The 23,051-nt window shown below is 36.4% G+C and overlaps 6 protein-coding genes across 13 annotated transcripts in view; all 6 read right to left on the reverse strand.

The window, feature by feature from the left end:
- Positions 1-160: 160 nt before the first annotated feature.
- Positions 161-5,151, reverse strand: mvda (mevalonate (diphospho) decarboxylase a). The gene is made up of 10 exons (XM_032560437.1): positions 4,953-5,151; positions 4,688-4,758; positions 3,901-4,015; positions 3,645-3,794; positions 3,312-3,511; positions 2,789-2,863; positions 2,491-2,709; positions 1,949-2,064; positions 1,217-1,325; positions 161-1,127 (listed from the first exon to the last, which is right to left on the reverse strand). The coding sequence occupies exons 1-10, from the start codon at positions 5,026-5,028 to the stop codon at positions 1,047-1,049; spliced, it is 1,212 nt and encodes a 403-aa protein (XP_032416328.1). The 5' UTR covers positions 5,029-5,151; the 3' UTR covers positions 161-1,046.
- Positions 5,152-6,385: 1,234 nt separating this feature from the next.
- Positions 6,386-10,091, reverse strand: pdcd5 (programmed cell death 5). Its single transcript, XM_032561109.1, has 7 exons — positions 9,968-10,091; positions 9,807-9,894; positions 8,328-8,368; positions 7,545-7,606; positions 7,369-7,460; positions 7,218-7,289; positions 6,386-7,133 (listed from the first exon to the last, which is right to left on the reverse strand). The coding sequence occupies exons 2-7, from the start codon at positions 9,870-9,872 to the stop codon at positions 7,086-7,088; spliced, it is 381 nt and encodes a 126-aa protein (XP_032417000.1). The 5' UTR covers positions 9,873-9,894; positions 9,968-10,091; the 3' UTR covers positions 6,386-7,085.
- Positions 10,092-11,196: 1,105 nt separating this feature from the next.
- Positions 11,197-12,940, reverse strand: LOC116718855 (5-hydroxyisourate hydrolase-like). 2 transcript variants are annotated; one of them, XM_032561108.1, is made up of 4 exons: positions 12,512-12,940; positions 11,652-11,791; positions 11,443-11,578; positions 11,197-11,331 (listed from the first exon to the last, which is right to left on the reverse strand). In XM_032561108.1, exons 2-4 carry the CDS (start codon positions 11,780-11,782, stop codon positions 11,242-11,244), a joined length of 357 nt encoding a protein of 118 aa, XP_032416999.1. In that variant the 5' UTR covers positions 11,783-11,791; positions 12,512-12,940; the 3' UTR covers positions 11,197-11,241. The 2 variants fall into 2 exon arrangements, with proteins under 2 accessions (XP_032416999.1, XP_032416998.1); XM_032561107.1 differs by lacking the exon at positions 12,512-12,940 and adding an exon at positions 12,362-12,505.
- Positions 12,941-13,568: 628 nt separating this feature from the next.
- Positions 13,569-17,302, reverse strand: LOC116718853 (uncharacterized). Of its 3 annotated transcripts, none has more exons than XM_032561103.1 (5): positions 16,866-17,302; positions 16,617-16,657; positions 15,366-15,715; positions 15,096-15,265; positions 13,569-14,962 (listed from the first exon to the last, which is right to left on the reverse strand). In XM_032561103.1, the coding sequence occupies exons 1-5, from the start codon at positions 16,920-16,922 to the stop codon at positions 14,870-14,872; spliced, it is 711 nt and encodes a 236-aa protein (XP_032416994.1). In that variant the 5' UTR covers positions 16,923-17,302; the 3' UTR covers positions 13,569-14,869. The 3 variants fall into 3 exon arrangements, with proteins under 3 accessions (XP_032416994.1, XP_032416993.1, XP_032416992.1); XM_032561102.1 differs by having other exon boundaries at positions 15,096-15,262; positions 15,366-15,748; XM_032561101.1 differs by having other exon boundaries at positions 15,366-15,748.
- Positions 17,303-17,420: 118 nt separating this feature from the next.
- Positions 17,421-20,185, reverse strand: LOC116718854 (5-hydroxyisourate hydrolase-like). 2 transcript variants are annotated; one of them, XM_032561104.1, is made up of 4 exons: positions 20,056-20,185; positions 19,288-19,427; positions 18,981-19,116; positions 17,421-18,412 (listed from the first exon to the last, which is right to left on the reverse strand). In XM_032561104.1, the coding sequence occupies exons 1-4, from the start codon at positions 20,107-20,109 to the stop codon at positions 18,323-18,325; spliced, it is 420 nt and encodes a 139-aa protein (XP_032416995.1). In that variant the 5' UTR covers positions 20,110-20,185; the 3' UTR covers positions 17,421-18,322. The 2 variants fall into 2 exon arrangements, with proteins under 2 accessions (XP_032416995.1, XP_032416997.1); XM_032561106.1 differs by having other exon boundaries at positions 20,061-20,119.
- Positions 20,186-21,314: 1,129 nt separating this feature from the next.
- Positions 21,315-23,051, reverse strand: part of LOC116719030 (heterogeneous nuclear ribonucleoprotein C-like) — a 42,063-nt gene continuing 40,326 nt past the window's right edge. For all 4 annotated transcript variants that reach the window (XM_032561382.1, XM_032561383.1, XM_032561384.1 and 1 more), the window contains one exon: positions 21,315-22,834. In XM_032561382.1, coding sequence (XP_032417273.1) covers positions 22,796-22,834 — 39 coding nt within the window. In that variant the 3' untranslated portion in view covers positions 21,315-22,795. The remainder of the gene's footprint in view (positions 22,835-23,051) is intronic.

A 23,051-nucleotide genomic window follows, 5' to 3' on the forward strand; every position in this document is an offset into this window, starting at 1 on the left:
CGATTTAAGGGCTGGTAGGCGGGGCTTGCGTTAACCTGTCCCTATTTCGCTCGTCATTTCCGAAAAGTTGCCTAGACAGCAGAGAGGAGGGGTTAACAGCTCCGAACTTACCGGACGGCAACGACAAATGACGGGAAGAATGAGGGCTGGACAAAGAAAACATTTTTTTTATGTATAACTTTTATTTACCAGTAGAATGTTTTACTGGTGTTCTCTTCAATAAGGAAGATGTTTTTCTAACTTGCAGAATCTTTATTGAAGGAAGAGAGGATTATTAGTAGCTATTGGGACAAACCAGATATGGTTCTCACTATACAAAACTAGTAATGAATATTGAAACCCTTAAATGTACGTTTCAACAATTCCATTTTATCTTTAAAAACAAAAACCTGACATGGAATAATATCCAAACTGCTATATTTGCATGAAATGTGAACAAATCTTCACCATATGGACAATAAAACATGACATTTAAAGGTATTTCAACACCCCGAAATGGAAAATCATACAGAAAGTATCAAAATCAAATTTAAACAAAAAATGCCAAAAAGTGCAGAGATAGCTCAATTTAGTTTAAATGGCATTTAAATGACATTTTTAACAAAAAAAATAAGTAAACACAGAACTTGGAAAAATTTTATTATTTGCATCAACATCGCTGAAGTTAATTAAAATAAAAATATTTATGAAAAATACATAAAATTTCAAGGAATCCAGAAGAATTAAACCTTGACTAGATTTACACTTTAAAATAAAAACAAAGTATGAACTTGGTGCCAGAGTACACATTTATTCACAATGTGACTTTGTAGCTAACAACACATTTAAAAAAAATGTAGAGAGCTACACAGGAATTTGAGAAATGAGTGTTTTCAGATTGATGAGGAACTTTTTAAAGGGACTTACTGTGTGGTAAAATCTTATAAAAAACAGATTCTTTTTTTTATACAAAATAGAAATAAAATGCTTCATCTTGTAAATTTCAGATCTCCTGAGTAAGCTTTATTGCCGCTGAGCAGAATTAGCTTCTTGGGGTAAGAGGCTTCTCAGACTGTCTTCTTTGGTAAACCTTCTGCTGAGAGGAGGTGCTCAGACGGATCGTCAACAACACGAGGGCCTGGTCCAGCCTAAAAGGTATCACACATCATTAAAAAAAAGACAAATCTTGTGTGCGCACATTTGTTGAAAATTATTTTTTAATTGTGCTTCTTCAAACCTTTGTGCTAATTATGTAGTTGATTCCCTTTGGAACGGGCTCTAGGCCAATATTCTGCTTCAGCTCCATGGGAAGAGCAGCACACTTGACGGGAAGACCTCTAATAAAACTAAAGATAAGTAGCAAACACTTAGTGACATCATCCAGGGAGCTAAAAGCAAACACACCCTACTAGGTAAACATGAGCTTCAACAGGTCATATGTAGGTGGCACCAGCTTATTTTGTCATTGTTTTTGCCTGTAGAGGACCGAGAAAGTTATCAGGCAGCTTTCCTTTTTGTGTTCTTTAATTTGAAAGAAAGAACCAGCAGAAATCTGACAAATTAAGCTATTATCTGAATGGGTGTCTATATTGAGAAACTGTTTCAGATTGATAGCTGGTAACATGGGCAACATCAGAACGTATTTATAAAGGTTGCCAAATGTGGGTCATTGTGACTTATTGTAGCTTGACTTCTGATTTGCTAAATTCATATAAACTACAGTACAGACCAAAAGTTTGGGCACACTTTCTCATTGAATTCAATGAGAAGGTGTGTCCAAACTTTTGGTCTGTACTGTATGTAAGATCATTTTTGGCACCACTGCAAAATAAATGCGAAAATGTCTTCTATGGAAAGCTTAAAGTGATTGTTCTGAAAATGTTCAAAACTAATTTAAAAAAGCTGATAAAATGACTGATAAATTAATAAATCTAAAAAGTACATTTATCTGTGTTATCTGTTAACGTACTCTTCTCCATTTCTGTCTGGGGGGAAGAAGTGCTGAACCAGCTGCACAAACTCTGGAACAAACTGCTGCAGAGTGAAGATCACAGCGTTGGGACCTGCATCAAAACTGTAGGCCACCTACAAGAGAGCAGACAGGGTGTGAAGAGCAGCTTGAGAGATGCTCTTTCCTGTTCCTCATTTCAAAAACAACCTGCAAGTTTCACATCTTCATTACACAACCGGACAAGTTCAGCTGCAACAAATTAGGCAAATTTGTGTTTAGAAAAAAATAGACGAAGATAATGAAAAGTATGCCAATGTAAAAAGGACTAGTGAGGTTAGTTTGAAAGTTTAAACTTTCACAGTTTTTAAAACTAAATATCCAGTCATATTGGTATAAGATCTTAATCCATCAAAAAATATAATTCCTTTAGCTTTCTGTTGTCAAAAGAAATAATAATAAATCATAAAGTAATAAATCAATATTTGTATTCAAACTGAATTTTAACAGGTATTTTACACAATGACTTTCTCTGCTTAGGAACAGATTTTCCAGTTGCTCACCCTGGTCTCCCCACAGTATTTGTTATACCGATGCACCAAGTGAATGATCTGCTGGGAGACACTGTTGAGGTAGAAGATAGGTGGGTGGGTGTCAAGACAGGTGGCATGAAACTGGTTGCTGTCCTTCATGGTCAGCTCTGCAAATGCAGGAAAATCCTTTTTTCGCACTGCTTCGATCATATCTACCATCCGACGTGGGACGATGGCGTCTGCTCGGTGCTACGCACAAACACACAAATCATGCTCAGTGTTTCAACCACTCCGATTAAAAACACAGTGTCGGACTCAAATAAAGTACCTGTAACAGTAAACTTGTTTGTACACTGGTTTGCATCCCAGAGGTGCTCCCTATTGGTTTCCGTTCAGAACTAGCCTGAAAAGAAAAAAGAAAGTGTGAGGTTACTCAGAGAGGAAGAAGCCATTACTCCACAAGAAACACAAAAAATCAGATTACACTTTGCAAATGTACGCAGGGACAAAGTGAAATTTTTGGGTTCATGTTTTCTGGTCTGATGAAACTAAAGTGTTTGACCAGAATAACCACACAAGCACTGAAGTAACATCTCAAGGTATCAGCCAGGAAGTTGAGGCTTGGGTACACACAGGTCACAGAAAAATTAAAGCCCGTTTCAGCAGAAATAAAGGATTATGTGTCTTTTTATACAGAATAAGTATAAAAATACCTATTTCAATATTTTTAAACTACTGTGAAAAGCTAAACTAATAACCACTTTATTTGTAGATATACAAATGGCAACAACAATTCACAAGAACATTTTTATTCCCTTTTGTGACAGCTTAATTCTCAGAGTCAGACCTACCACTAGAACAAGAATCCTGAGCTCAGGCCAGTGACTCTCTGGCTCCACCTGCTGGGCTACACTGTCTTTCCCATCCTCTTTGCTTCCCATGATCCACTGGACAAACCCGCCATACATGCTTCTGCAGGCACTGCCTGAGCCCTGACGAGCAATCCCAGACAGCTCTCCTTCCACACCGAATGCCTGAGCCAGAGTATAAACTGCAACACAAAATGCATAGAACAAAAAACACTGGTAGAAAAAAAGAAAATCTACCCAATAATAGTAACATAATAAAATAGTCACTTTTGTCAAGCACTATAACAGCGGACACAAAGAAATACACAAGCTCACCAAGACAAGCAAATCCAGCTGCGGAAGAGGCGAGTCCAGCAGCAGTGGGGAAGTTGTTAACAGAGCAAATGTGGACTTTATGAGACAATCCCACTGAATCAGTCGCACGAGCGTCTCCATCATTACGTCTCTTCCTCGCTAATCGTCTGACTAAATAGAAGAATAAAAATAAACGGATAGTAGCCTATGCTTTACTAGAATAACATTTCTGTACTCTACAGATTTCAAGAGGAAAACCTAAGCAGACATGACTTACTTTCCCTCAGACAGGACTGCAGTCTTTGATGGGTAATGTCCTCCTCTTTGCCATTGAGCCACAGTCTGTCCTCCTGAAAGGATCGGCTGATTGCAACTGTTGTTGTCGTTTTCAACTGAGCATAGGAAATAATGCAAGACAGGTTTATACCACATAGCATTTAATTACTGATGTCATAAATTATCATCATGTACTCCAATTTACACAACTCAATGTCCAAAAGAAAAGCAAGGTTAATTTTTTTTTTCTAATTTAAAAGCTTGATATGACCTTCTAAAATGTACAAAGAAAGGTTTACAGATCAAGTCTTTAAACACATTTTAACACTGAAGGGTTATGGTTCAAAAGCACGAAATACAACAGGCATCCAAACGGGAAATGGGATGGTTAGATAATCTTACATCATGATCATTTTGAATAAAGCTGGCATGGTCCGGTTGTTTTTCACGCAACGTAAAACTAAAAGAATAATACAAATGCTTTTGTAATCAGTTGTAACTACTCTTGTTTGTTCTAAAATATATTGCTTATTCTGTATTACTAATATTGCTGCTAAATTTTCATTGTATACATAATTCGTATACAAAAATCTTAATATAAAAAACACTCCTGCTGAGTTTTTTAGCAATACACAAAATTTTTACTCCATGTCTTCTTGTGTTACTAACAAGCCAATATGCTGCTTATTAATACTTACTAAAGTATGTATTAATAAGCAGTGCTAAAAATTGCAAGCAGGCCTAACTTTTGTTATTCATTAGCTGCGATCAGAAACAGTTTCCCCAACCTGGTCTTGATGCAAAGTGACGCTCATAGATGAATTGATGGGTAAAATTAAATCTTCATCCCTCTTCCCCCCTGCAATATAAAGTAGTCACTTTAGTAACAGATGAGTTAAAGACTATAAAGGATGATTTTCACTCAAATGGTCACAAATATGGAGTTTTTAAACCACCATATAAAGATAATGTAATGTAATGGATGTTTTAGCTGTTTCACGACTATTACTAAAACAATTGAGGTTAAATCAAACAAGTCCAGGCGGTACTTACAGTATTTAATGACAGCTATATTCACAGGAGCGGTGCACGTAACTATACTCGGTTTGTCCATGCTGTCTTCGGGCATAGTTCTGTCTGTGAGCCGATTTTTGGGCTACCTTCAAACTTAACCTCCTCTGTACGAAGGGTTTCGTGTGTTTAGCATGATCTATACTGCTAATCCAAGCACACCGTAGCTTTTGCCTAGCAAGCTCTTCTGATTGGCTGGTCATAAACATGTGGCTTTACCCTCCACCAATCAAATGGAACTTAATTGACGTAAAAGTCCAACTGGCCAATGAGCAGCCATCTGACCACGGTCATGCAGAAGTGGAGCAAGGACACACGCCTACTCAGAGACTGGGACATGTTTTACTGTAGCAAACTAATAAGTTTTCAAAAAGCAACATACAGGTTACAGCCTGATAAACTTAAATATCACCAAAAAGTTCATATATTTTAGTAATTCAATTCAAAAGGCCATGATCTAAAGTATTTTTATTGGCTTTATTTTTCTTTTCTAAAAACAGAATTTGAGTTTTTAAGTACATGTTATCCCTAATCGGCAAAATTAACAAACAAAATGCCTTTGTTTGCTTTTAACTACTTAAAAAAAAAAGAACTTTTTGCTATATTATTTTACATAATTTACAAATCTTTCATTTATGTTAACTTTGTATTAACTGCATCTGTGATAACTTGTAATTCAGCGTCTTGTAGCCATTTAGTAATGACTATTTTTGTTTAATATTGTACAATATTAGTGAGGAAAATAGAAATGCAACTTCTACGATAAACGTACATTAGCACGTGTCCAACGAAAGCCAGTGCTTTTCTGCTATTTCCGGCGTCCACCGGAAGTAGGACCCATAATGGTTTCATTCTGCCAGGAATAAGGTGAATAAATGTGATACAGATTACAGTACCCCGAATCCTATTTGCTGCACTCATGGGTTCACGTTTCACTGCTGAAACAGGTTCTAGAAACTTTTTTTTTTTTTTTTTTAAATGACCAGAAACACAACTGATCCCAAGAAGTATCAAAAAACAGACTGGGAGGAATCCAACTCATTGAAAGATGCAGATTTAACCACAGAAGAAGAAATGCCTCAAGCTGAAAAGGAGTCTTTTCTGTCAAAAAATTAAAAAATAACATGGCAGCAGCATTCAAATACTGTATGACACAATGACAAAGCAAAATGTCATGAAGATGTAACACTACTCTTCCGCATTAAAGGCCAGTAAAATATGGGATCAAGTCATGTGTGACCTGCGATGCCAAAACCAACTATGCTTAGAAGATGCTAATCAACCATAAGGACAGGAAGCCAGGCATCATCCAAAACAACTGCAATAAAGGAGGTGTGGACAACCTAGATGAGACAATTGCAACATAAAGGAGCAAAAGACTTCAAAATCTAATAAATTACAAGGAGATAAAGACAGACATTTGTACACGTTTTTTATTTTCAACAGTTTTTGGATACATTGGCAATCTGTTAACTCTGGCTTTGGAAATTAAACCGAAACTTGAAAATATCATGGTTCCAACTTCCTGTGCAATTAAATGAAACAGATTAATTTGCATAAATTCTTAAATGAACCATGGTTATACTTGAAGATGGAAAAAAAAAAAATTTAAAGTATAAGGCTTTTTGTATTATTATTTTTAATGAAAACTTTAGAAACACAAGTCAGCAACGAGAAAACAACGCAAGAGAAATGTTCAAACCTAACAGGACATTAGCTCTGAATAAAAAAAAAAAAAGATTTATTGCAAAACAGTTCAGATAAAATGAATGTCTTGCATCCCATGTCTGCAAAACAGAGTTTAACCATAAGGAGGGAAATAAAAAGAACAGAACTGTTGTGAGGAGGAGTCAGACAGTGTCATCAGCTATCATGGGCCTGCAAAAACCTTTGTGAACACTGTGTGCTTCCTTTAAATCCCCCTCCACGCAGGAGAATATTAACCTAACATCTTTGTTCTTCTGTTTTGTTGTCTCCGTTCCAAGGACACAGAAGGTAGTGTGGCATCCCAGGAATTTGATGAGAACACACGAGTCAGAGATCCTCGCAGAATCCCAGCAATGCATTTCACCTCCTGGAATTTTTTTTGCCTCATTCCAGCGCTTTTGTCTAAACTCAGTAATCATCCTCGTCGTCTGAGTCCATCACCCTCCGTCTGTTGAACTGCCAGTCAGGCACAAAGCGCAGTGTGAGGCGAGATGGACAGAAACTGAATTGATGGTTTTAAGACATTTCAGGGTGACTTACTGTAACTGTGGTCTTTTTCTCCGTTTGCTGACTGACTTTTTCTAGAATCTCTATTAAGCCGGACTCAGAAATCTGAAAAGAGAAAAGTTTGCTCGTAATTCTGCCATGGAGATGATAAAAAGCACACAGTGTTTTGTTCCTTCTGTCTTACCTTTCCTCCTAGCTTTCCAAATCGAGCCATCTGAATCAGATAGTTCTCGACCGCATTTGCCTTCTCTGGCTTCACCAATGCAAGATTGCTTACTGGAAACAAATATGTAATAAAAATGTGTGTAATGGCATGCAAAATATGCATTTAGTAAAATCTAAATTTGAGTGTGCCCTTACATCTTGCTCGAGCAGACTGGTCCAGGACTTGAGCCAATATCGAGTTCCTCATTTCAGTTTCTCTGTAAATAAACAAAAATAACATTTCCACATTGGTTCAGCTGAACCCAGTTAAAAACAAAAACTGAAATGAAAATTATTTTAAGCAAAAATACACCAGAACACCTGCACAGACACACAGGTGCAATGACAAATATTACATTCATGGCTGAATATTTACAGGATTTATACAACTCAAGAAACCTGACGTTTAAGCTGATGGTTGACAAAGATCTGCACCGCGCATAACCAAAGTACAATAAAGTTATTATAAACAACGATTAGCATATGCCTGTCACTTCAAATAAAACGAGTGTTGTTTATTCTGAAGTGCAATAAATAACACTCATGTTCTTGAAGTTGTTTTATTTAATTATCAGCCAGGGGAAAGAAAGGTTCAGTAAACTAAGCGGGTTGTCCAACTTTTAAAGGACAAGTAATAATGATGGTATAAAAATAAGATATTGCTTTGAGAAATATCTAACATTGCTTAAGTGCCAAGTGTTTCCTGAACCGCTCCAATCTTCTGTCTTAAAGCAATTCTAAACTGTGGACAAGTTAGAATGATCAACTGTTTTAGTTTTTAATGTATTGATCAGGAGTCCAATACAATACTTGATTGAGATCAGCTCAGAAAATCCCAAACAATAACTGTCTTGTATGAGAGGAGGGATCAGTACAACAAAAGGAAAAAAATACTAAATCACTTTAGCTCCATGATTTTAAATATCCCAGGAACCTTACCTTTGTTTAGCTTCTTCACCATGCTGATTATTTGAAGCATCCTGAAAACAGACAGCACAGCTTTACTCTATTAATTCTGCACTAAAATTACAGAACACAGCCTAAATGTTTACAGTTCTTCTTAAATACATTACTGTAGGATTTCTGCTCTTGGTTGGAATAAATTTGTGCAAATAAGATAATGAATCATCCTGCAACCCACACGTCAATGAGCCTCAGATACATTTTATTGTCAAATCAAGTTTCTTTGTACTGTACATTTCAATAATGATGGCATTTAGTCAAATAATCGAGAATAATCATTATCAAATATGCATCATTATTCAATGTTCCAGTTATTATTAATCAAAGGCCACTCTAAATAGATGAGGTTTAGCCTTGAATTGTATTGTGTTAATACAGATGCACCGATTACATTTACTGATTTCTGGTTTCCTTCAAAGAGATCCACAACTAGTTGTAACAATAGACTTAATTTAATAAACATTTATATCAGATGTAAAAACAACTCTGCAAAACTACTGTAAGTTTTTTATACATTTAAATAAAATATTATCACAGAGACATTGCCATGCTGTTAAGGCTTAAAATACATTTTTGGGTAATTGACCTATGCTAGTTGATAGAGCGCTCGCTCAGTCCACAAAAAAACAAATTTTTGCGCAATAAGTAACGTTCAGCTAATAAAATACCACTTCAGAAGGGAATTAAATACTGCAAAGAGCTCAAATTTCTAACAAGATGCAACATTTTTGAAGTAATTATTAGTTTTCTATTTAACAAATTAAACAAAACTCGAGTTTTAGATGTAGAAACTAATGTCTGCACTGGTACTTTTCAGTCAGTTTTGCTGTTACCAAATTTTCCTAAAATGTTTTTCCTAATGATCAGTTGCCTTATGTGATGTCACACGAGACGTATGTGTGAAAGTTTAATTTGGTAAAATTTTATCCTGATTAAGTAATGATTTCCAACTGGACAGCTAACCAAATAGAAAAAAAACAATCAATGCTATAATATTCTAAATATTTTGTTAATTGATTACACACACAAAAAAGACTGGCTTGTAACTCTAAACATTTATTAAAAGCTTCCGATCGAATATCAAAATACTTTACCAACTTTAACCCAACACTTAACGGCTGTATTATTAAACGACAAAAACACACTATTTTTACAAGTCGACCAGTTTTTGTAGAGTTTCAGATTGCAGGGGGTGTGCGCTGACACAACAACACAAAGCTAACGCCGACATGTTGCTATGCATCTGGTTATCCCGACCACGGGAGGAAAGTTTTACACGTTGCTCGGACTTCGCTTCGTTTCTTTGCGTGATCTGGTAATTGGGAAAACTACCCTGTAATCAGATGGTTTTCAGTGTTTAGCATAGCTACATTGTTAGCAATGAAAGGACTGAATTCAGCATCTCCTTATAAGGCGGCCTCCAACACGTTTCCAGCTCCTGTGCACAGTCCTCACCCCTTGCTTCGCCTGCAGTTCCGCCATCCTCTGCCGCCTTATCGCCTCCAATTCTTCGTCTGCCATTATTATTCACGGGAACGTTCTCCTTCAGATATAAAACAAGATAAGATACTGTACCCGAAATGCACGATTCACTCAAATCAGAGACAAGGCCCTACCTTAGCACAGCCCCAGATGGTCGAGAGCAGATCACACAGATCATGCGCTCAGGCGAAAGCAATGGAACACAGATGGGGGATCAATGAAGCTGCTGAGCCGAGTTTTCTATTTGAAACTCGCCTCAGTTAATTTTTTCATAAATAAATGTCGATGTCAATGTCGAAATAATTTATACAGCACTCTAGAAACAGGTTTAAAACTGCACCAAAGTGCAGTACAAAAATTATAATAAAATAAGTTGATGAAAAGAAAAAGAGAAATAATACAAGAAAAAAAATATATATACGAGGTATATATGAGGTAAAAATAATAAGAGTAATAATAAGTAAAAAAAAAAAAAAAAGAGAGACTTTACATGAAGGAATATAAGCTTCCAAGTGAGGACTGATCCTGTCTTGTTCAGATATCATATGTGGGTGTTCTGTGTGTGATTAATCAGTTGATGACATAGTTCATTACTGTGGCATTTACCAAATGTACATAATTTTGGTAATTCTGACTGACCTAAAACGAGAATTTTGGTTAAAGCAAATTCTAAGAATTATGTATTTAACTTTAGAAAGTGAGCAAAAACGTATCTATTTTCATTGTGTCAACTTCTGAATCAAATATGGGGGGAAAAAAAACACTTTTATTTATTATAACTATAACTGATAACATTTCCAGATCCAAATAAAAATACTATGATTTCATATTTGCAGAAAATTAAAAGGGTTAATGACAAAATTACAATACTTGCAGTGTGACTTTAAATGAGGAAAAAAAGTTTGTTTTACTTTTTAAAATGCACAACACTGAAGAAAAAAAATGACAACAAGGCATTTTCATTGTGAAAAAATCTATTAAAGTAAACATGTTGCTATATTTTACATTATATAAATGATGCATAGTTTATATGCATAATTATATACATTGTGCATAATGTATACAATGTGACACTATTGACATGTAAATTGTGATTAATTAACACTGTTAATAATCACTTAATTGCAAGATAATCATAAAATCAGTAGAATAAATACCAAAGTTTAACATTAACTCATGCTGGTGTTTGCACCAGTAAGACTGCAGTATAGCTTTGTGGTAATACATATAACCATTTATTTTAGTGGTTATTTTATATGGTTAATGGTTGTAGTGCTACTTTCTTCAAGGAAAATAAACAAATAGATATTTCGCCAGTTGTGCTGCCAAGAGGGTCATTAGTGGAGTTGCTAATGCTTTTTTTCAGTCAGATCGTGATAAGTTGATAGAAGGTTACAACAGATGCTCTCTAGCTCCCCCTGTATGTGCTGAAGGAGAAACGACTCACAAGCAGGGCCACGTGATACCTCTGGCCTGGATCAGGTATAGTGAAAACAATCTGGGTGGAAAAAGCAGAGATAAGCCACTTACGTACAGCTCTGTCAGTGAGGTTACAAATGTTCACATATTCATAGGAGTTGTGATTGAACTATGGATGGCATTTTCTCACCTCAACATAGGGATAAAAGGAGGTCTGTCCCATACTGGCCCAGTACTGACCAGTCTCAAAGTGCAATTTGTAGACAGCAGGTAGAAACTGCTGCTGTGTGATCAGTCCTGGACATCGCCCATCACTGTTAGTTGTCCTGTTGAGAAACAATAAGCCTTTAGATGTGTGAATGGATATGACTCCCAGTAGATCTATATTAATGGTGTTACCCAGAGGTTATCAGATGCCAGACATCGGCTGAAGGGTCTTGTTGGTAAAGTCTGATGGTCATGTTTGATCCTGGGACCCCCAGAGCAGTGTTCAGCACATGGGTGGTTAGAGGACTGGGTGAGCCTGACATAGTTGTGATCTACAGCAACAGAAATTAAGACTTGATGCAGATGTAATGTTAAAACAAATTCTAAGAATAATGTATCGATCTCAGTCAATTCTTTTGCAGTGCACTTGCTCAAAATAGATGAAAACTGTAATCGAATTGTCTTCCTTCACATATTAACTGGGGGAAATTAAGAGACTGGAGAAACATGTAACAGATGCAAAACCAAACTTTAACTTTTAAAGAATCTCTAGACTTAGTTTCTTTCTTTGTACTGAACATTAAATGTCGTCTGTTGGCTGCTGAAATTTGAGACACTTGATGTAAACAACAAAGACACTTCAGATTCAAAAATGATTTATTTAGAAGATCACATGATCTGCAACTTTAGTCACTTTCAACTTCAGTTACATTTTAATATTAGCCTAGGACCATAAACGAGTGGACAATTTAACTAGCACTAATTTAATATAATTATTGCATCAAAATGGTCTTTTTTACTGTATTTTTAATCTCACCCAGAGCTCATAATAATGGCGTACATAATATGTTAAACAGTAAGTATAAATTGAGATAAACTTTTATAAAAAGCTCTCTGCTTACCCGTCTTTCAGAGACAATGTGACTCTTCAGTTGCTGCAGCCTGAATTCGCTCATGTTCACTTGTAAATAATGTGATGTGGTTCTGCAGTTTTTACTGTTACGTTTCACTTGAATCTATAGTTTGATGAAAACAATCAAAATTCTACTCACAATACGCCAGTAAAATCCTGCATACAGTCCCACTCGGTCAGCACTGCTTTCAGTACACAGAACGTATCTTCTGTCAACAGTAGGCCTGTTGTGCAAGAATTTCCTTTGGCCACAGTTTTAGTTCAGCTCTTTGAACTTAGATGAGGCATGGCAGAGCACAGTCAGCTGTTGCGGGCCTGATAAATAATTTAGCAAAAACAGTTTTTTAATGAATTCTACCTATATATTAAGGAGTATTATGTAAAATCAACTTTTTTGAGCTCCTCCTTGGCGCTGCAGTCTCCAAGCCGAACTTTGTCCTACCTAGGTCTTGACATTTGTGAACGAATCTCTTCATCCTTATTTTAAAACAGTAATGTGAAGCACTGACCATGAAAACGGTCAGAAAACGGCCTTCAAGGGTGCCGGGACTCTCATTTGAGACTTTTCAAGCTTCTTTAAGCTCCATCTTCAGTTTCTCAATGACAGTATTTTAACTGATGAGAATCAAAGGGGGACATAAACCCACAGCTGGTGGAGGCCGTTACGTTGCTCCATGCAGATTTATCTAAGCTACATGGATCTATACGTCTCACTCTAAATGATTTCTCTCTTAAAGACACAGCTGCTGGAGGAATTGCTGGAGCTGTGCTTGTTGCTCTTTCCAGCCGTTTTGGTAAAAATAAATCAGATTTTGTATCTGTGTAACAAATCAGCAGGATGCTGCACGCTGATGATAAAAACAACAGAGCTGTAAAAATATACAGATTAAAATATATATCTGTTTCTAAGATGCTTGGTGCCAAGATTATGTATTATCGCACAGAGTTTTCAGACAAATTGCTTATGTGGAAAGTACTGGAGTTTGCAAACAGTTTGTGCATCAAGTGTGAATATAGATGTATCAGCCCACATCCACACAGAGTGAATGCTACTGAGTAAAGCCTCTTTACCTTTAAAATGAAAAACTTTCTAACTCCTTTCCTCTTTTGTGCCTTTGTCTTTCAAAATGACATCACCCAACAATGTGACGCACACGTTTATACTTAATATAATAACACATTTACTACAGGGACCATTAGTGTTTGCATTTTTAATCGTAAAAGTGAAAATAGAAACATATAACACATGAAGAGACAGATATTTATATATTCTTTCTTTTAAAAAGTACCACAAAAGAAGTTCTAAATTAAGATATGATTCAGAGAGCTAAATGCTTACATAGTAGTAGACAATAATGCACAATGTTACATGTTGATCTTGGCCTTTAGACATTTTAAATGTCAAATATGTGGAGGGGTCTTGAGGTGAGATTTTATTAGGATATCTGACGCAAAAAAATCTGAGAAAGATGGAACGGTAACAGCTGATTGTTCATAAAGAAACAACTGGCACTCCTTCATTCTCATTCATGTTAGGGCTTTTATGCATCAGGGCATAATAAAATAATTGGTTGTTTTGGATTCCAAAATAATTTAAAACTAGCTTCACAACTTTTCATTAAACAAAACTGAAGCCATAGCAGAGAAGCAAGTAAATCCTTCCAATGGAAGCCATAGGATTTCAGAGGGAAATAAGTAGCAGGTGGATATGATTCAAACATCATAAATACAGTATATCTATATGTATATATACATTTTTTTTATTATTCTTTGCCTATTTCCCAAATTGTACAAAAGATTTCTCAGTGGAAAACATTTAAGGCAGAAATTTTAAAAAAGGAAACATAAAAGAAATATAAAACCTTCATTTTAGACTCTGCAGACCTCAGTTAGCTTATTAATTGTTAAAGTGCATGACAGTGCAATTTTTTAAAAAGTTAAACAACTATGGATTGCCAAGAGGTTGGCCAAAAAGTGTGCCTTGAAACGAAACATCCCTAACACAACATTAGATCAACAACAGAATGACTGAAACAGGGAAAAATCAAACCATTGCAACGGCTCAAAGTCCAGACCTCAATATGACTGAAATACTGAGGGGGAACCTTAAATAAACGCTCCGGAATCAAACATCAATAATGAAGTGAAGCAAGATTGTAAAGTCAACCAACATTCCTCCACAAAATGTGAGAGACTAATAAAGTCATATGGAACAAATGACTTCAAGGTTGGTGCTGCTAACGTTGGTTATATTAAATCATAGGATGTGCTGAGTTTTTCACACAACACTTGATTTTTCTTTATCTTTGTATAAAAGATAAAACATTGCAGTATTTGCTTTTGTGCACTTCAGGTTAGATTATTTCAGAACCTGGTGAAGATCAGATAATTTTTCTATTAGGTCCTGATGCATGTAAAACACCAGACCTAAAACCAGGTAGAATCTTCATTGACCACAAGTTTGTATGCTGCTTCTGCTGTGGGTTTTACTTGAAGGTTAATGTTTCTCTTCCTCCATGTTTGGTATTTGATCCACATCTTTCATATTTTCCTCGCTTTCTTCCTCAGGGTCAGAACTGTCACTACTCATCTGTGACGGGTAGAGAGAACGGGTAGGGAGGAGGAAAACAAAGAGGATGTTCATTAGCTGCCAGTTCAGAATGACTCAGGAAATTCTCACATGCACCTTTAATGATTTTTCAAAGGAGAAAGAATGCACGTACTATGTGCTCATCATCTTCATCATCATTAAGCACCTTCCTGTCAGGGCTCTCTTCGTAGATCCAGTGGCGGGAACTGGGTGGGAAGAAGGAGGAGAGGGAATTCTCCGGACTGCTAGCTAACACGCTGAACGTTGAGCTGAGCGGACTGTCCGCTCTTGTGGGAGAGTCTGCTAAATAAGATGAAGCAGAGGCACTACTTTCAGTTTTCACACAAAAGATAAACCTCAACTCGCTCCTGAGATTTAAGCACAAAACAAAGTCGGTAAATACCTTTCTTAAACTGATAGCCAAGACGGCGTAGTGCGTTGCCAACAGTGTGCTTGGTGACTGTGGTCCCAACTGCCATCAGGTCATTAACAAGCTCCTCCCGTGTTGTTGTGGGCTGATCCACCACTTTCCTTATGATCATCCTCATCCCTTCAGGCAAGATCTTGCATGGAGCTCCAGATCGAGGACGATTGACGGTCATTTTATACTTCTTCCATTTTCTAATAATTGCACCAACAGTTGGCACCTTCACGCCAAGTTTTTTGCTGATGGTCCTGTAGCCCATTCCAGCTTTGTGCAGATCCACTATCTGGTCCCTGACGTCACATGACAGCTCTTTGGTCTTGCCTACTCTGTGGGAGAGGTTGGAATGAGAGAAACTGAGCCTGTAAGCAGATGAGTTTTATTGGATTTTAAAAACCATTTCTTTATTCCACACAGTGTCAAACTAGAGTCTATTTCAGAGAACAGTTTTGTTCCGTGATTCTCAATGAAAGTTTGAAGTCAGAAATACATTTTACACCTGGTTCTCCTCAGGATATATCCCCAGTACAAACTGTAAGGTGTAAAGTGGAATTGCAGAATAAGTGAGATGAGGTGATTGCTGCAAAAGCAGCATGACTCAGCGATGCAGGCAGAGCAAAGGAAACACAGTCTGAGCAATACTTTGCTCAGCAGAATCTGATGCAGATGTTTCTGATGCAGAGCTGTGATCTGAAAGGATCTTAAACTAAATCTTAACAATAATTAAACAAAGATATACATTATATATAAGATATAGATGATATACATATGCATAAACCTGCAGTAATATTTGATCATGTATGCAGAATATCCCATTTATTTTGAAGAAGTCTTCTCAGAATGATCGAGGCTACTACCAGAAGCTTAGGATATCCACAATAATATCAAAAAGGTATACAATTTCTAAATAAAAGTAATATTCTGTCAGTGCACCATACACCGCATGTTTCTGCCTAACACCAGTACGAATTTTACGGATTTTGGGATGTATTTATTGTATGATCACATCATAAAAATACACAATTTTCCTGAATTTACCTTAAATTTTACATTAATCTTACCAAACCACCCGTGGAAAAAATTAAACTAAGTAATGTGGACTTAATTTTTGTTATGGAAAGATTTGCTAGCGTTATAACAGCATTGCAAAGGTTAAAGAAAAAAAACAAAACTTCTGAATATTGTCTCTGTTGGCCAAAGCCAATGGACCCAAAATATATGACACCTCACCTTTGTTTGGGTTTCTCGTCTTGCTGATTATTTGTAGGGTCCTGAAAAAAAAATAAGACAAATAAGACAAAAAAGTTACCTGAAATATCCAAGTATTTGGTTCTGTTCGCTTATAGCAAACTTTCATTTGAATTACTTTTTACAGAATCTAAGATAATAATGGGCTGGATATTATTGATATCATTGTTAAGCTAAATCGTTAGTGTTGTGAATAGGTTTCAGTAAATTTTACACCCAGTTCCGCCTCACCCCGAGCTCTGCCTTCTGCTTCTTCGCTGCTCTCCGCTTCCTCAACTTGTCTGCCATTTTTGGTGACAGAAATGTAGACCCACAAATATTTACATGACAGAAGGCATCGTTAGTTCACGTTCCTCTCAAAACAGAGGCCACAACCTACCCACTGACGGGGAAGCGTAATCAAGAACAGAAACAATGATCCAGGATTCAGGGGGAAGCAATGGAACACAGAGAGAAGATCACAAACCAGGGGCTCATTTCTACTGAACAGAGAAACTATAAATAAAAAAAAAAGCATGATTATGGACTCAACAACAAAGCAAAAGCAAAGTTTGTTCTTTACCTGATCTTAAAAGGCAAATACACAATTAAAAATATGACCTGAACTAAAAACAATTTGGTTCTTGACAGGTAAAGTATCTAAGCTAGGATGTCATCACATCCAAAAAGGCAACCAGTCCACTGGAATCAAACTACAAAAGACGTCCTATACATCCTGTAAATATTCTATATAACTTAGCTTTAAAAAAAAAAAAAAAGCAAATCAAGGAAAACACATACAAATACTGACTTCAAAGATTTATTTCTGGACACTCATTTGGCCAAAATATTAATGTTCAACTCAGCAGTTGTTAATTTGGATGTGTGCTTGCACTCACTGTGATGTTGAAATATATTTATATACCTTTTCATCTTCAACTTTCTAGCAGACACCTGAAGGTTTTGGATCAAAACTGATTGGTGTTTGGAACTTTGGCTTGGTATGAAGGGTTGGTAGTCATGCTTTTCCTGTTTCCAAAACAAACACCTGCTGGACTTAAGCTAATGCATATTATTCATAGTGCGCATCCAAAGGTGTAGTCAACATCTTGTACATAATCTTTTTAAATAGTGTTGGAAGTATTTGCCCTTTCTTGACATGTTTAACTTTGCTAAAAGGCGGGACCCTCCAAACAGTGCAGTTTCAACAACTTAAATAATTTTACTGTAAAACAATTATACTTCTTTTCCTTTTTATTGTTACTCTCGTTAGCTTTACAGCTTTATGTTTTTAATATTTCTATATTTTTAAAGCTGTATTTTACTTAACTCTTTATTTACCAATTTACTTAACAATATATTGTTATTTAACTAACTAATTTATTTTAACAGCAGTGGAAATAAATGAGAATACAGCATTTGAGGTTACATCACCATTTCATCAGCTCACTTACACCACTTCATTTTAATGGGGTTCGGTTTTAAATCAATGCCAATATTATGCCAATAGAGTACAATGTAAAGCACAATACAGACAGAACCAATAATGCTCCTTAAAAAAATACTTCACTCATTATTCACAGCACACTTGAGTTATTTAGGTCCCATTTTGAAAACAGAATCAGTTATTTCAGTTACAAAATACATCTGCAGTAATCCCTGTCGTTCTGAGTCAGCCAGCGAAAAAGGCGGTTCCTTATAGTTGCTCTCTAGCTCCCCCTGTATGTGCTGTACGAGAAACGACTCACAAGCAGAGGGACGTGATATTTTTGGTCCGGGTCAGTTATAGTGAAAACAATCTGAAGAACAAAAGCAGAAAAAAAAAGAAATTAAAAGAAAGCAATAGAAAAGACAAACAATCTCACATTCTTATATTAATAATGTAACAAGGACTTGAATTAAATAGAAAGTACTTCAACTTCTTTTCTTGATTGCTCATGATTTCAGTTATAATCCAAATTGCTTCTTAAGTTGTACATTTAGATTAAAGACATATTATTACAATATTATTCTTGTCATAGTTAAACATAGTGCACTGTGTTTTGAATCAATGACTCCGAGACATTCGTCTTACACTTAATGTGGACAATTTTCCAGTTTTCAGATGTGTCGTACTTGAAAAATCTAGATGTAAAGTGTGAAACGCTACTGACACATTTAACATGTTGGTCTTGTTGGAATGGATAGAATATTTAGGGAGGAGGATTTTAGATGATTGGTGAAAACAAGACAAGAGGTGCTGTTGGTTTTTATTCACGAGCTCAAACTGCCTTTTGCTTAATAATTAAAAATCTAACCCACTGACAACAATGTAAATAATTCAGCAATGCAGCTTAGAATGAAAAGTCACGGTTGGCCTTTTCTTACCTCAACGTAGGGATAGAAGGAGGTCTGACCCATCCTGGCCCAGTACTGACCAGTCTCAAAATGCAGTTTGTACACACCAGATTTAAACTGCTGCTGTGTGACCAGTCCTGGACATCGCCCATCATCATTTGTTGTCCTGTTGAGGAAGTACACATTTTAAACTTAGAGATATTGTGAAAACGTATTTGCCGCTTTACAGGTTTCCTGAGATTTTAGACGATCCGAAACCTTTAAAAAGTAACAACTGACAAATACGCCAAAGGAGGCAAATACTTTTTCACAGTTTACCATTTTCAAAGAACATTACCCAGTGGTTATTAAGTGCCAGACATCGGCTGAAGGGTCTTGTTGATAAAGTCTGAGGGTCACGTTTGACCCTGGGACTCCCAGTGCAGTGTTCAGCACATGGGTGGTTAGAGGACTGGGTGAGCCTGACATAGTTGTGATCTACAGCAACAGAAAACAAGACGTGTTTTGCTACTTTAATCTGGAACAACCACATTATGAATTTGTTAAACGACGTCAAATATAAAAACCTTAAATTTGAGACAAGTATGTATTTTTAGGTGTACACATTTTCAGTGTTCACAAAAATCCACTTTGACTCCCATACTTCAATAAGAGACAGAGGAAAGTACTGAATGGAAGGAATTCCATTCAGTACTTTCATATTACCAATAGTGCTGGCTCTGTTCTGATTCTAATTTGGTTTGTATGCAATTCAATTTGGAAAAAAAATGGAAAGAAAATATTAATTTGCTAAATTTGGGTGCTCTGATTTAAGCTGTGAATAAATCAGGAAATCCAGTTATTTCATCAGTAGCTGAAGGGGAAGCTCATTTACACATTAAATTTTATATCAAAATATTACAAAAAGAGGTATTTACACCATGGTGCCACTAAGAACAACTGTCATAAAGATTTATGGTTCCAAAATTGAAATAGTCTATAAATGAACTTTTAAAAATATGTTTAAAAATACAATTTATACACAACATCAAGTGAATCAAGAATAATATGTCAGTCTTGTTTACAGAAAAATAAGATATAAACTCGTTAAAAGCTTTCTGCTCACCGTACTCTTAGACAGAATGTGCCTCCTCGGTTGCTGCAGCCTGAATGCTCTCATGTTCACTTATAAATAACATCGGATGTGGGTCAGCAGCTTTGCTGAGAAATTTAATTTGATTTCATGGTTAAATGAACAAAATCATATTTTTACTCACACTAAGCCTGAGAAATCTTGCACACTGTCCTACTCAGCACAGGAACTTATCTTTTTGTCAACAGTAGGCCCGTTGTGCAAACGTTTCCTTCGGAAACACTTTTAGTTCAGCTTTCTGAACTTATATAAGGCACGAAAGATCGGAGTTTACTGGTGGGGGAGTTAAGAATCCGTGAAAAATAATGCAACAGAGCAATTCTTTATTATTAATGTATAATAAAGAATTATATCAATATTATATACAGGCAATTGCCTCCGTGTGAAAGGTTAATTTTCTTCCCATGGTCCAAAAACATGCAAACATGTGACTGTGAGTTGACCTTCGTGGTTAGATGGCTGATGATCTGTCTATGCAAGGGAAGAAAACCTCGCTGAAAAAGGTGCGTTACTGAAGAAAGTGGTTTTTGGACAAACTCAACAAGCATCTTAAAGCTCCTAGTTCATTTTCTCTGTGTGTATATGTTAACTGTTGGAAAAGAAAGACTATAATAAACCCACAGCTGGTGGAGGCCATTTCATTGCTTCATGCAGACTTATTATGTTAGCTATATGGATCTGTCCGTCTCCCTCTCATTGATTTCTCTCAGGCGTACTCGGCTTACACAGAGGCAGCTGCTGGGGGAACCGCTGCAGTTGTGCTTGATGGCTTTTTTCAGGATTTTAAGTAAATCTGATTTTATGTCTGTGCAGCAAATCAGCAGGATGCTGTGAGCTGCTGATAAAAAGGATGGAGCTGTAATGCATACAGATTTTTAAAAAAATGTATCTGAGTTCTTTATCTGTTTCTGCGGTGCTCGGTGCCAGGATGATGTATTATCACACAGACATTTAGAGTCATCGTTCAGAGAAATGGCTCAGAGAGGAAAAAAAGCTGCAGTTTGCAAACAGTTTGTGGAGTACGTGTGAGATTACAGATAAATCAGGACTGGCAACGTGTGAATGTTACTGAGAACCGTCTCTTTAGAGATGTGCTCTTTAATAAACACATCTGAGGACAGAGTGAAAAGAAAGATTTGAGGTCATTGGGTAACAATTTGATCTGGACTCAGCTTTTCTCCTTTTTCTTTATGGTGTCCAAATTTAAGAAAAATCACTCTTGAACCTCGACATCACTTCTTCAACCCTTGTCTTTTATTCTTCTTCCATTTCTGCAATGGTCTTTCAAGATAAAAACATACCACAATGTGCTGCATACATACTCAATATGAAAATACTTTCACTACAGTGACAACAAGTATTTTATCTTGATAGTGCAAACCAAAACATGTAACAACATAGGAATTGGATAATTATTTATAACATCATTATTTTCCTTAAAAAAGTACCACACAAGAATTCCTAACTTAATATTTAGTTCCAAGAGCTAAGCAATTACAGTAAGGTATACAATAATACACAATATTACACACTGATTGGGGCCTTTACACATTTCAAAGTGCCAAATATGTAGCAGAGGAGACCTGTAATATTTCACCAGCACACCTGTTGCAGAGAAAGTACAGTTCCTTACAAAAGTATTCATAACCTTTGACCTTTTCCACATTTTGTCATGTTTCAACAGCCAACTTCACTGAATTTTATTGAGAGTTCATGTGAAAAACACAATGTAGAAAGTTATGAAATGTAAAGAAAATGAGATGCATGTTTTCAAAAGATTTTCAACAGTAAAAATCGGAAGAGTGGAAAAAAAGCCCCCTTCACTCTGCTACTCTTAAATAAATTCCTGTTGTCTTCAGAAGTTGAAACCAAAAATGAGCTTTTGGTCTACATGCACGACACTAACACTGCACATCAACATGGATACACCTTCCCCAGGGTAAAACATGGTGGGGGCAGCATCATGCTTTGGGTTTCCTTTGCTTCAGTCAGATTTGGCAGAGAAATTGATAGAGCTATAAAAAAGAAATGCTTATAGGGGTAGACAGGCCTTCCAGCAGATAAGTGACCCTAAACATACAGCCAGAGTTACAGTGGAATGGCTGATATCAAAGCCCATTAACGTGTTGTATTGTATGAAGTTGTTCTCCATCCAGTCTGATTTTATTTTTTCCTTTAGATTTGCAGTTGTTTCACTTTTGAAAAAAGTCTGCAATGTATCTATGCAGTGATTAATGCTGGTAATTGTTGTGTTATGTAAAGAAAAGACAAACGTAAGTAAAATACATAGGGAGGCTTGTGATCAGAACTGATTCATTTTCCATCAGTGTGATTCATGGGGAGTATTGCTGTTCTTATTGATCCATGCCCTCAGCGGAACCGATTCATTTTAAGTAGTGAGGCTTTAATCTTTACTCAGCTTCCAGCTTTAATTTACATTTACATTATACAGTATATAGAATCAGTGCATCATTCTGTTTCTTTCAAGGTAATCTGAAATAATCTTAAATCTATTCATGTTTTGTTGTCACGTCCTTGTTTCTAGGTCAAATAAATCCAAGCAGCTGTGGTAATAATGAATATGTTGTCTGATCTGATATGTCCAGGCCGCGTCGAGCCTCTGTTGGTGGGTGTTAACTTGAAGGTTTAGGTTTCTCTTCGTCCATGTTTGGCACCTAATCCACGTCTTCTACGTTTTCTTTTTGTTTGTCCCTCATATTTCCTCCTCAGGGTCGGAGCTGTGGCTGCTCATCTGTGACAGACAAGCAGGCAAAACGACAGACGTGGAGACGGGGAGGTGAGAGGGACAGACAAAGAGGAGGTTCATTAGCTGCCAGCTCAGAATGACTCAGGAATTTTTTTTTTTCTTCTGTGGAAATAACTTGATTTCACAGACTTGGTTCATGTGGAACTTAGGAGACAGAAACTGGAATGTCTCACTCCAAATGGCTACTTTAGGAAAAAAATGA

This window comes from Xiphophorus hellerii, chromosome 4 (genome assembly GCF_003331165.1).
Source record: "Xiphophorus hellerii strain 12219 chromosome 4, Xiphophorus_hellerii-4.1, whole genome shotgun sequence".
Classification (NCBI taxonomy): Eukaryota; Metazoa; Chordata; class Actinopteri; order Cyprinodontiformes; family Poeciliidae; genus Xiphophorus; species Xiphophorus hellerii.

Bases quoted from the DNA above. Each gene is read 5' to 3' on its own strand.
- pdcd5 (XM_032561109.1), bottom strand. From the start codon at position 9,872: ATGGCAGACGAAGAATTGGAGGCGATAAGGCGGCAGAGGATGGCGGAA. The intron at 7,607-8,327 runs GTAAGGTTCCTG...GTTTATTTACAG, and splicing joins GGTGAAGAAGCTAAACAAAG to AGAAACTGAAATGAGGAACT. The intron at 7,134-7,217 runs GTAAGTCACCCT...CCTGACTGGCAG, and splicing joins AGAAAAAGACCACAGTTACA to TTCAACAGACGGAGGGTGAT.
- mvda (XM_032560437.1), bottom strand. From the start codon at position 5,028: ATGCCCGAAGACAGCATGGACAAACCGAGTATAGTTACGTGCACCGCT. The intron at 3,512-3,644 runs GTGAGCTTGTGT...TTTGTGTTGCAG, and splicing joins AGCTGGATTTGCTTGTCTTG to TTTATACTCTGGCTCAGGCA. The intron at 2,065-2,490 runs GTGAGCAACTGG...GCTCTCTTGTAG, and splicing joins AATACTGTGGGGAGACCAGG to GTGGCCTACAGTTTTGATGC.
- LOC116718854 (XM_032561104.1), bottom strand. From the start codon at position 20,109: ATGAGAGCATTCAGGCTGCAGCAACCGAGGAGGCACATTCTGTCTAAG. The intron at 19,428-20,055 runs GTGAGCAGAAAG...CTGTTGCTGTAG, and splicing joins ACATTCTGTCTAAGAGTACG to ATCACAACTATGTCAGGCTC. The intron at 18,413-18,980 runs GTAAGAAAAGGC...TTTGTTCTTCAG, and splicing joins CCTTCTATCCCTACGTTGAG to ATTGTTTTCACTATAACTGA.
- LOC116718855 (XM_032561107.1), bottom strand. From the start codon at position 12,415: ATGAGCGAATTCAGGCTGCAGCAACTGAAGAGTCACATTGTCTCTGAA. The intron at 11,579-11,651 runs GTAACACCATTA...GTTTCTCAACAG, and splicing joins TGGCATCTGATAACCTCTGG to GACAACTAACAGTGATGGGC. The intron at 11,332-11,442 runs GTGAGAAAATGC...TTTTCCACCCAG, and splicing joins CCTTTTATCCCTATGTTGAG to ATTGTTTTCACTATACCTGA.
- LOC116718853 (XM_032561101.1), bottom strand. From the start codon at position 16,922: ATGGCAGACAAGTTGAGGAAGCGGAGAGCAGCGAAGAAGCAGAAGGCA. The intron at 16,658-16,865 runs GTGAGGCGGAAC...TTTTTTTTTCAG, and splicing joins AGCAGAAGGCAGAGCTCGGG to GACCCTACAAATAATCAGCA. The intron at 14,963-15,095 runs GTACGTGCATTC...TACCCGTCACAG, and splicing joins ATGAAGATGATGAGCACATA to ATGAGTAGTGACAGTTCTGA.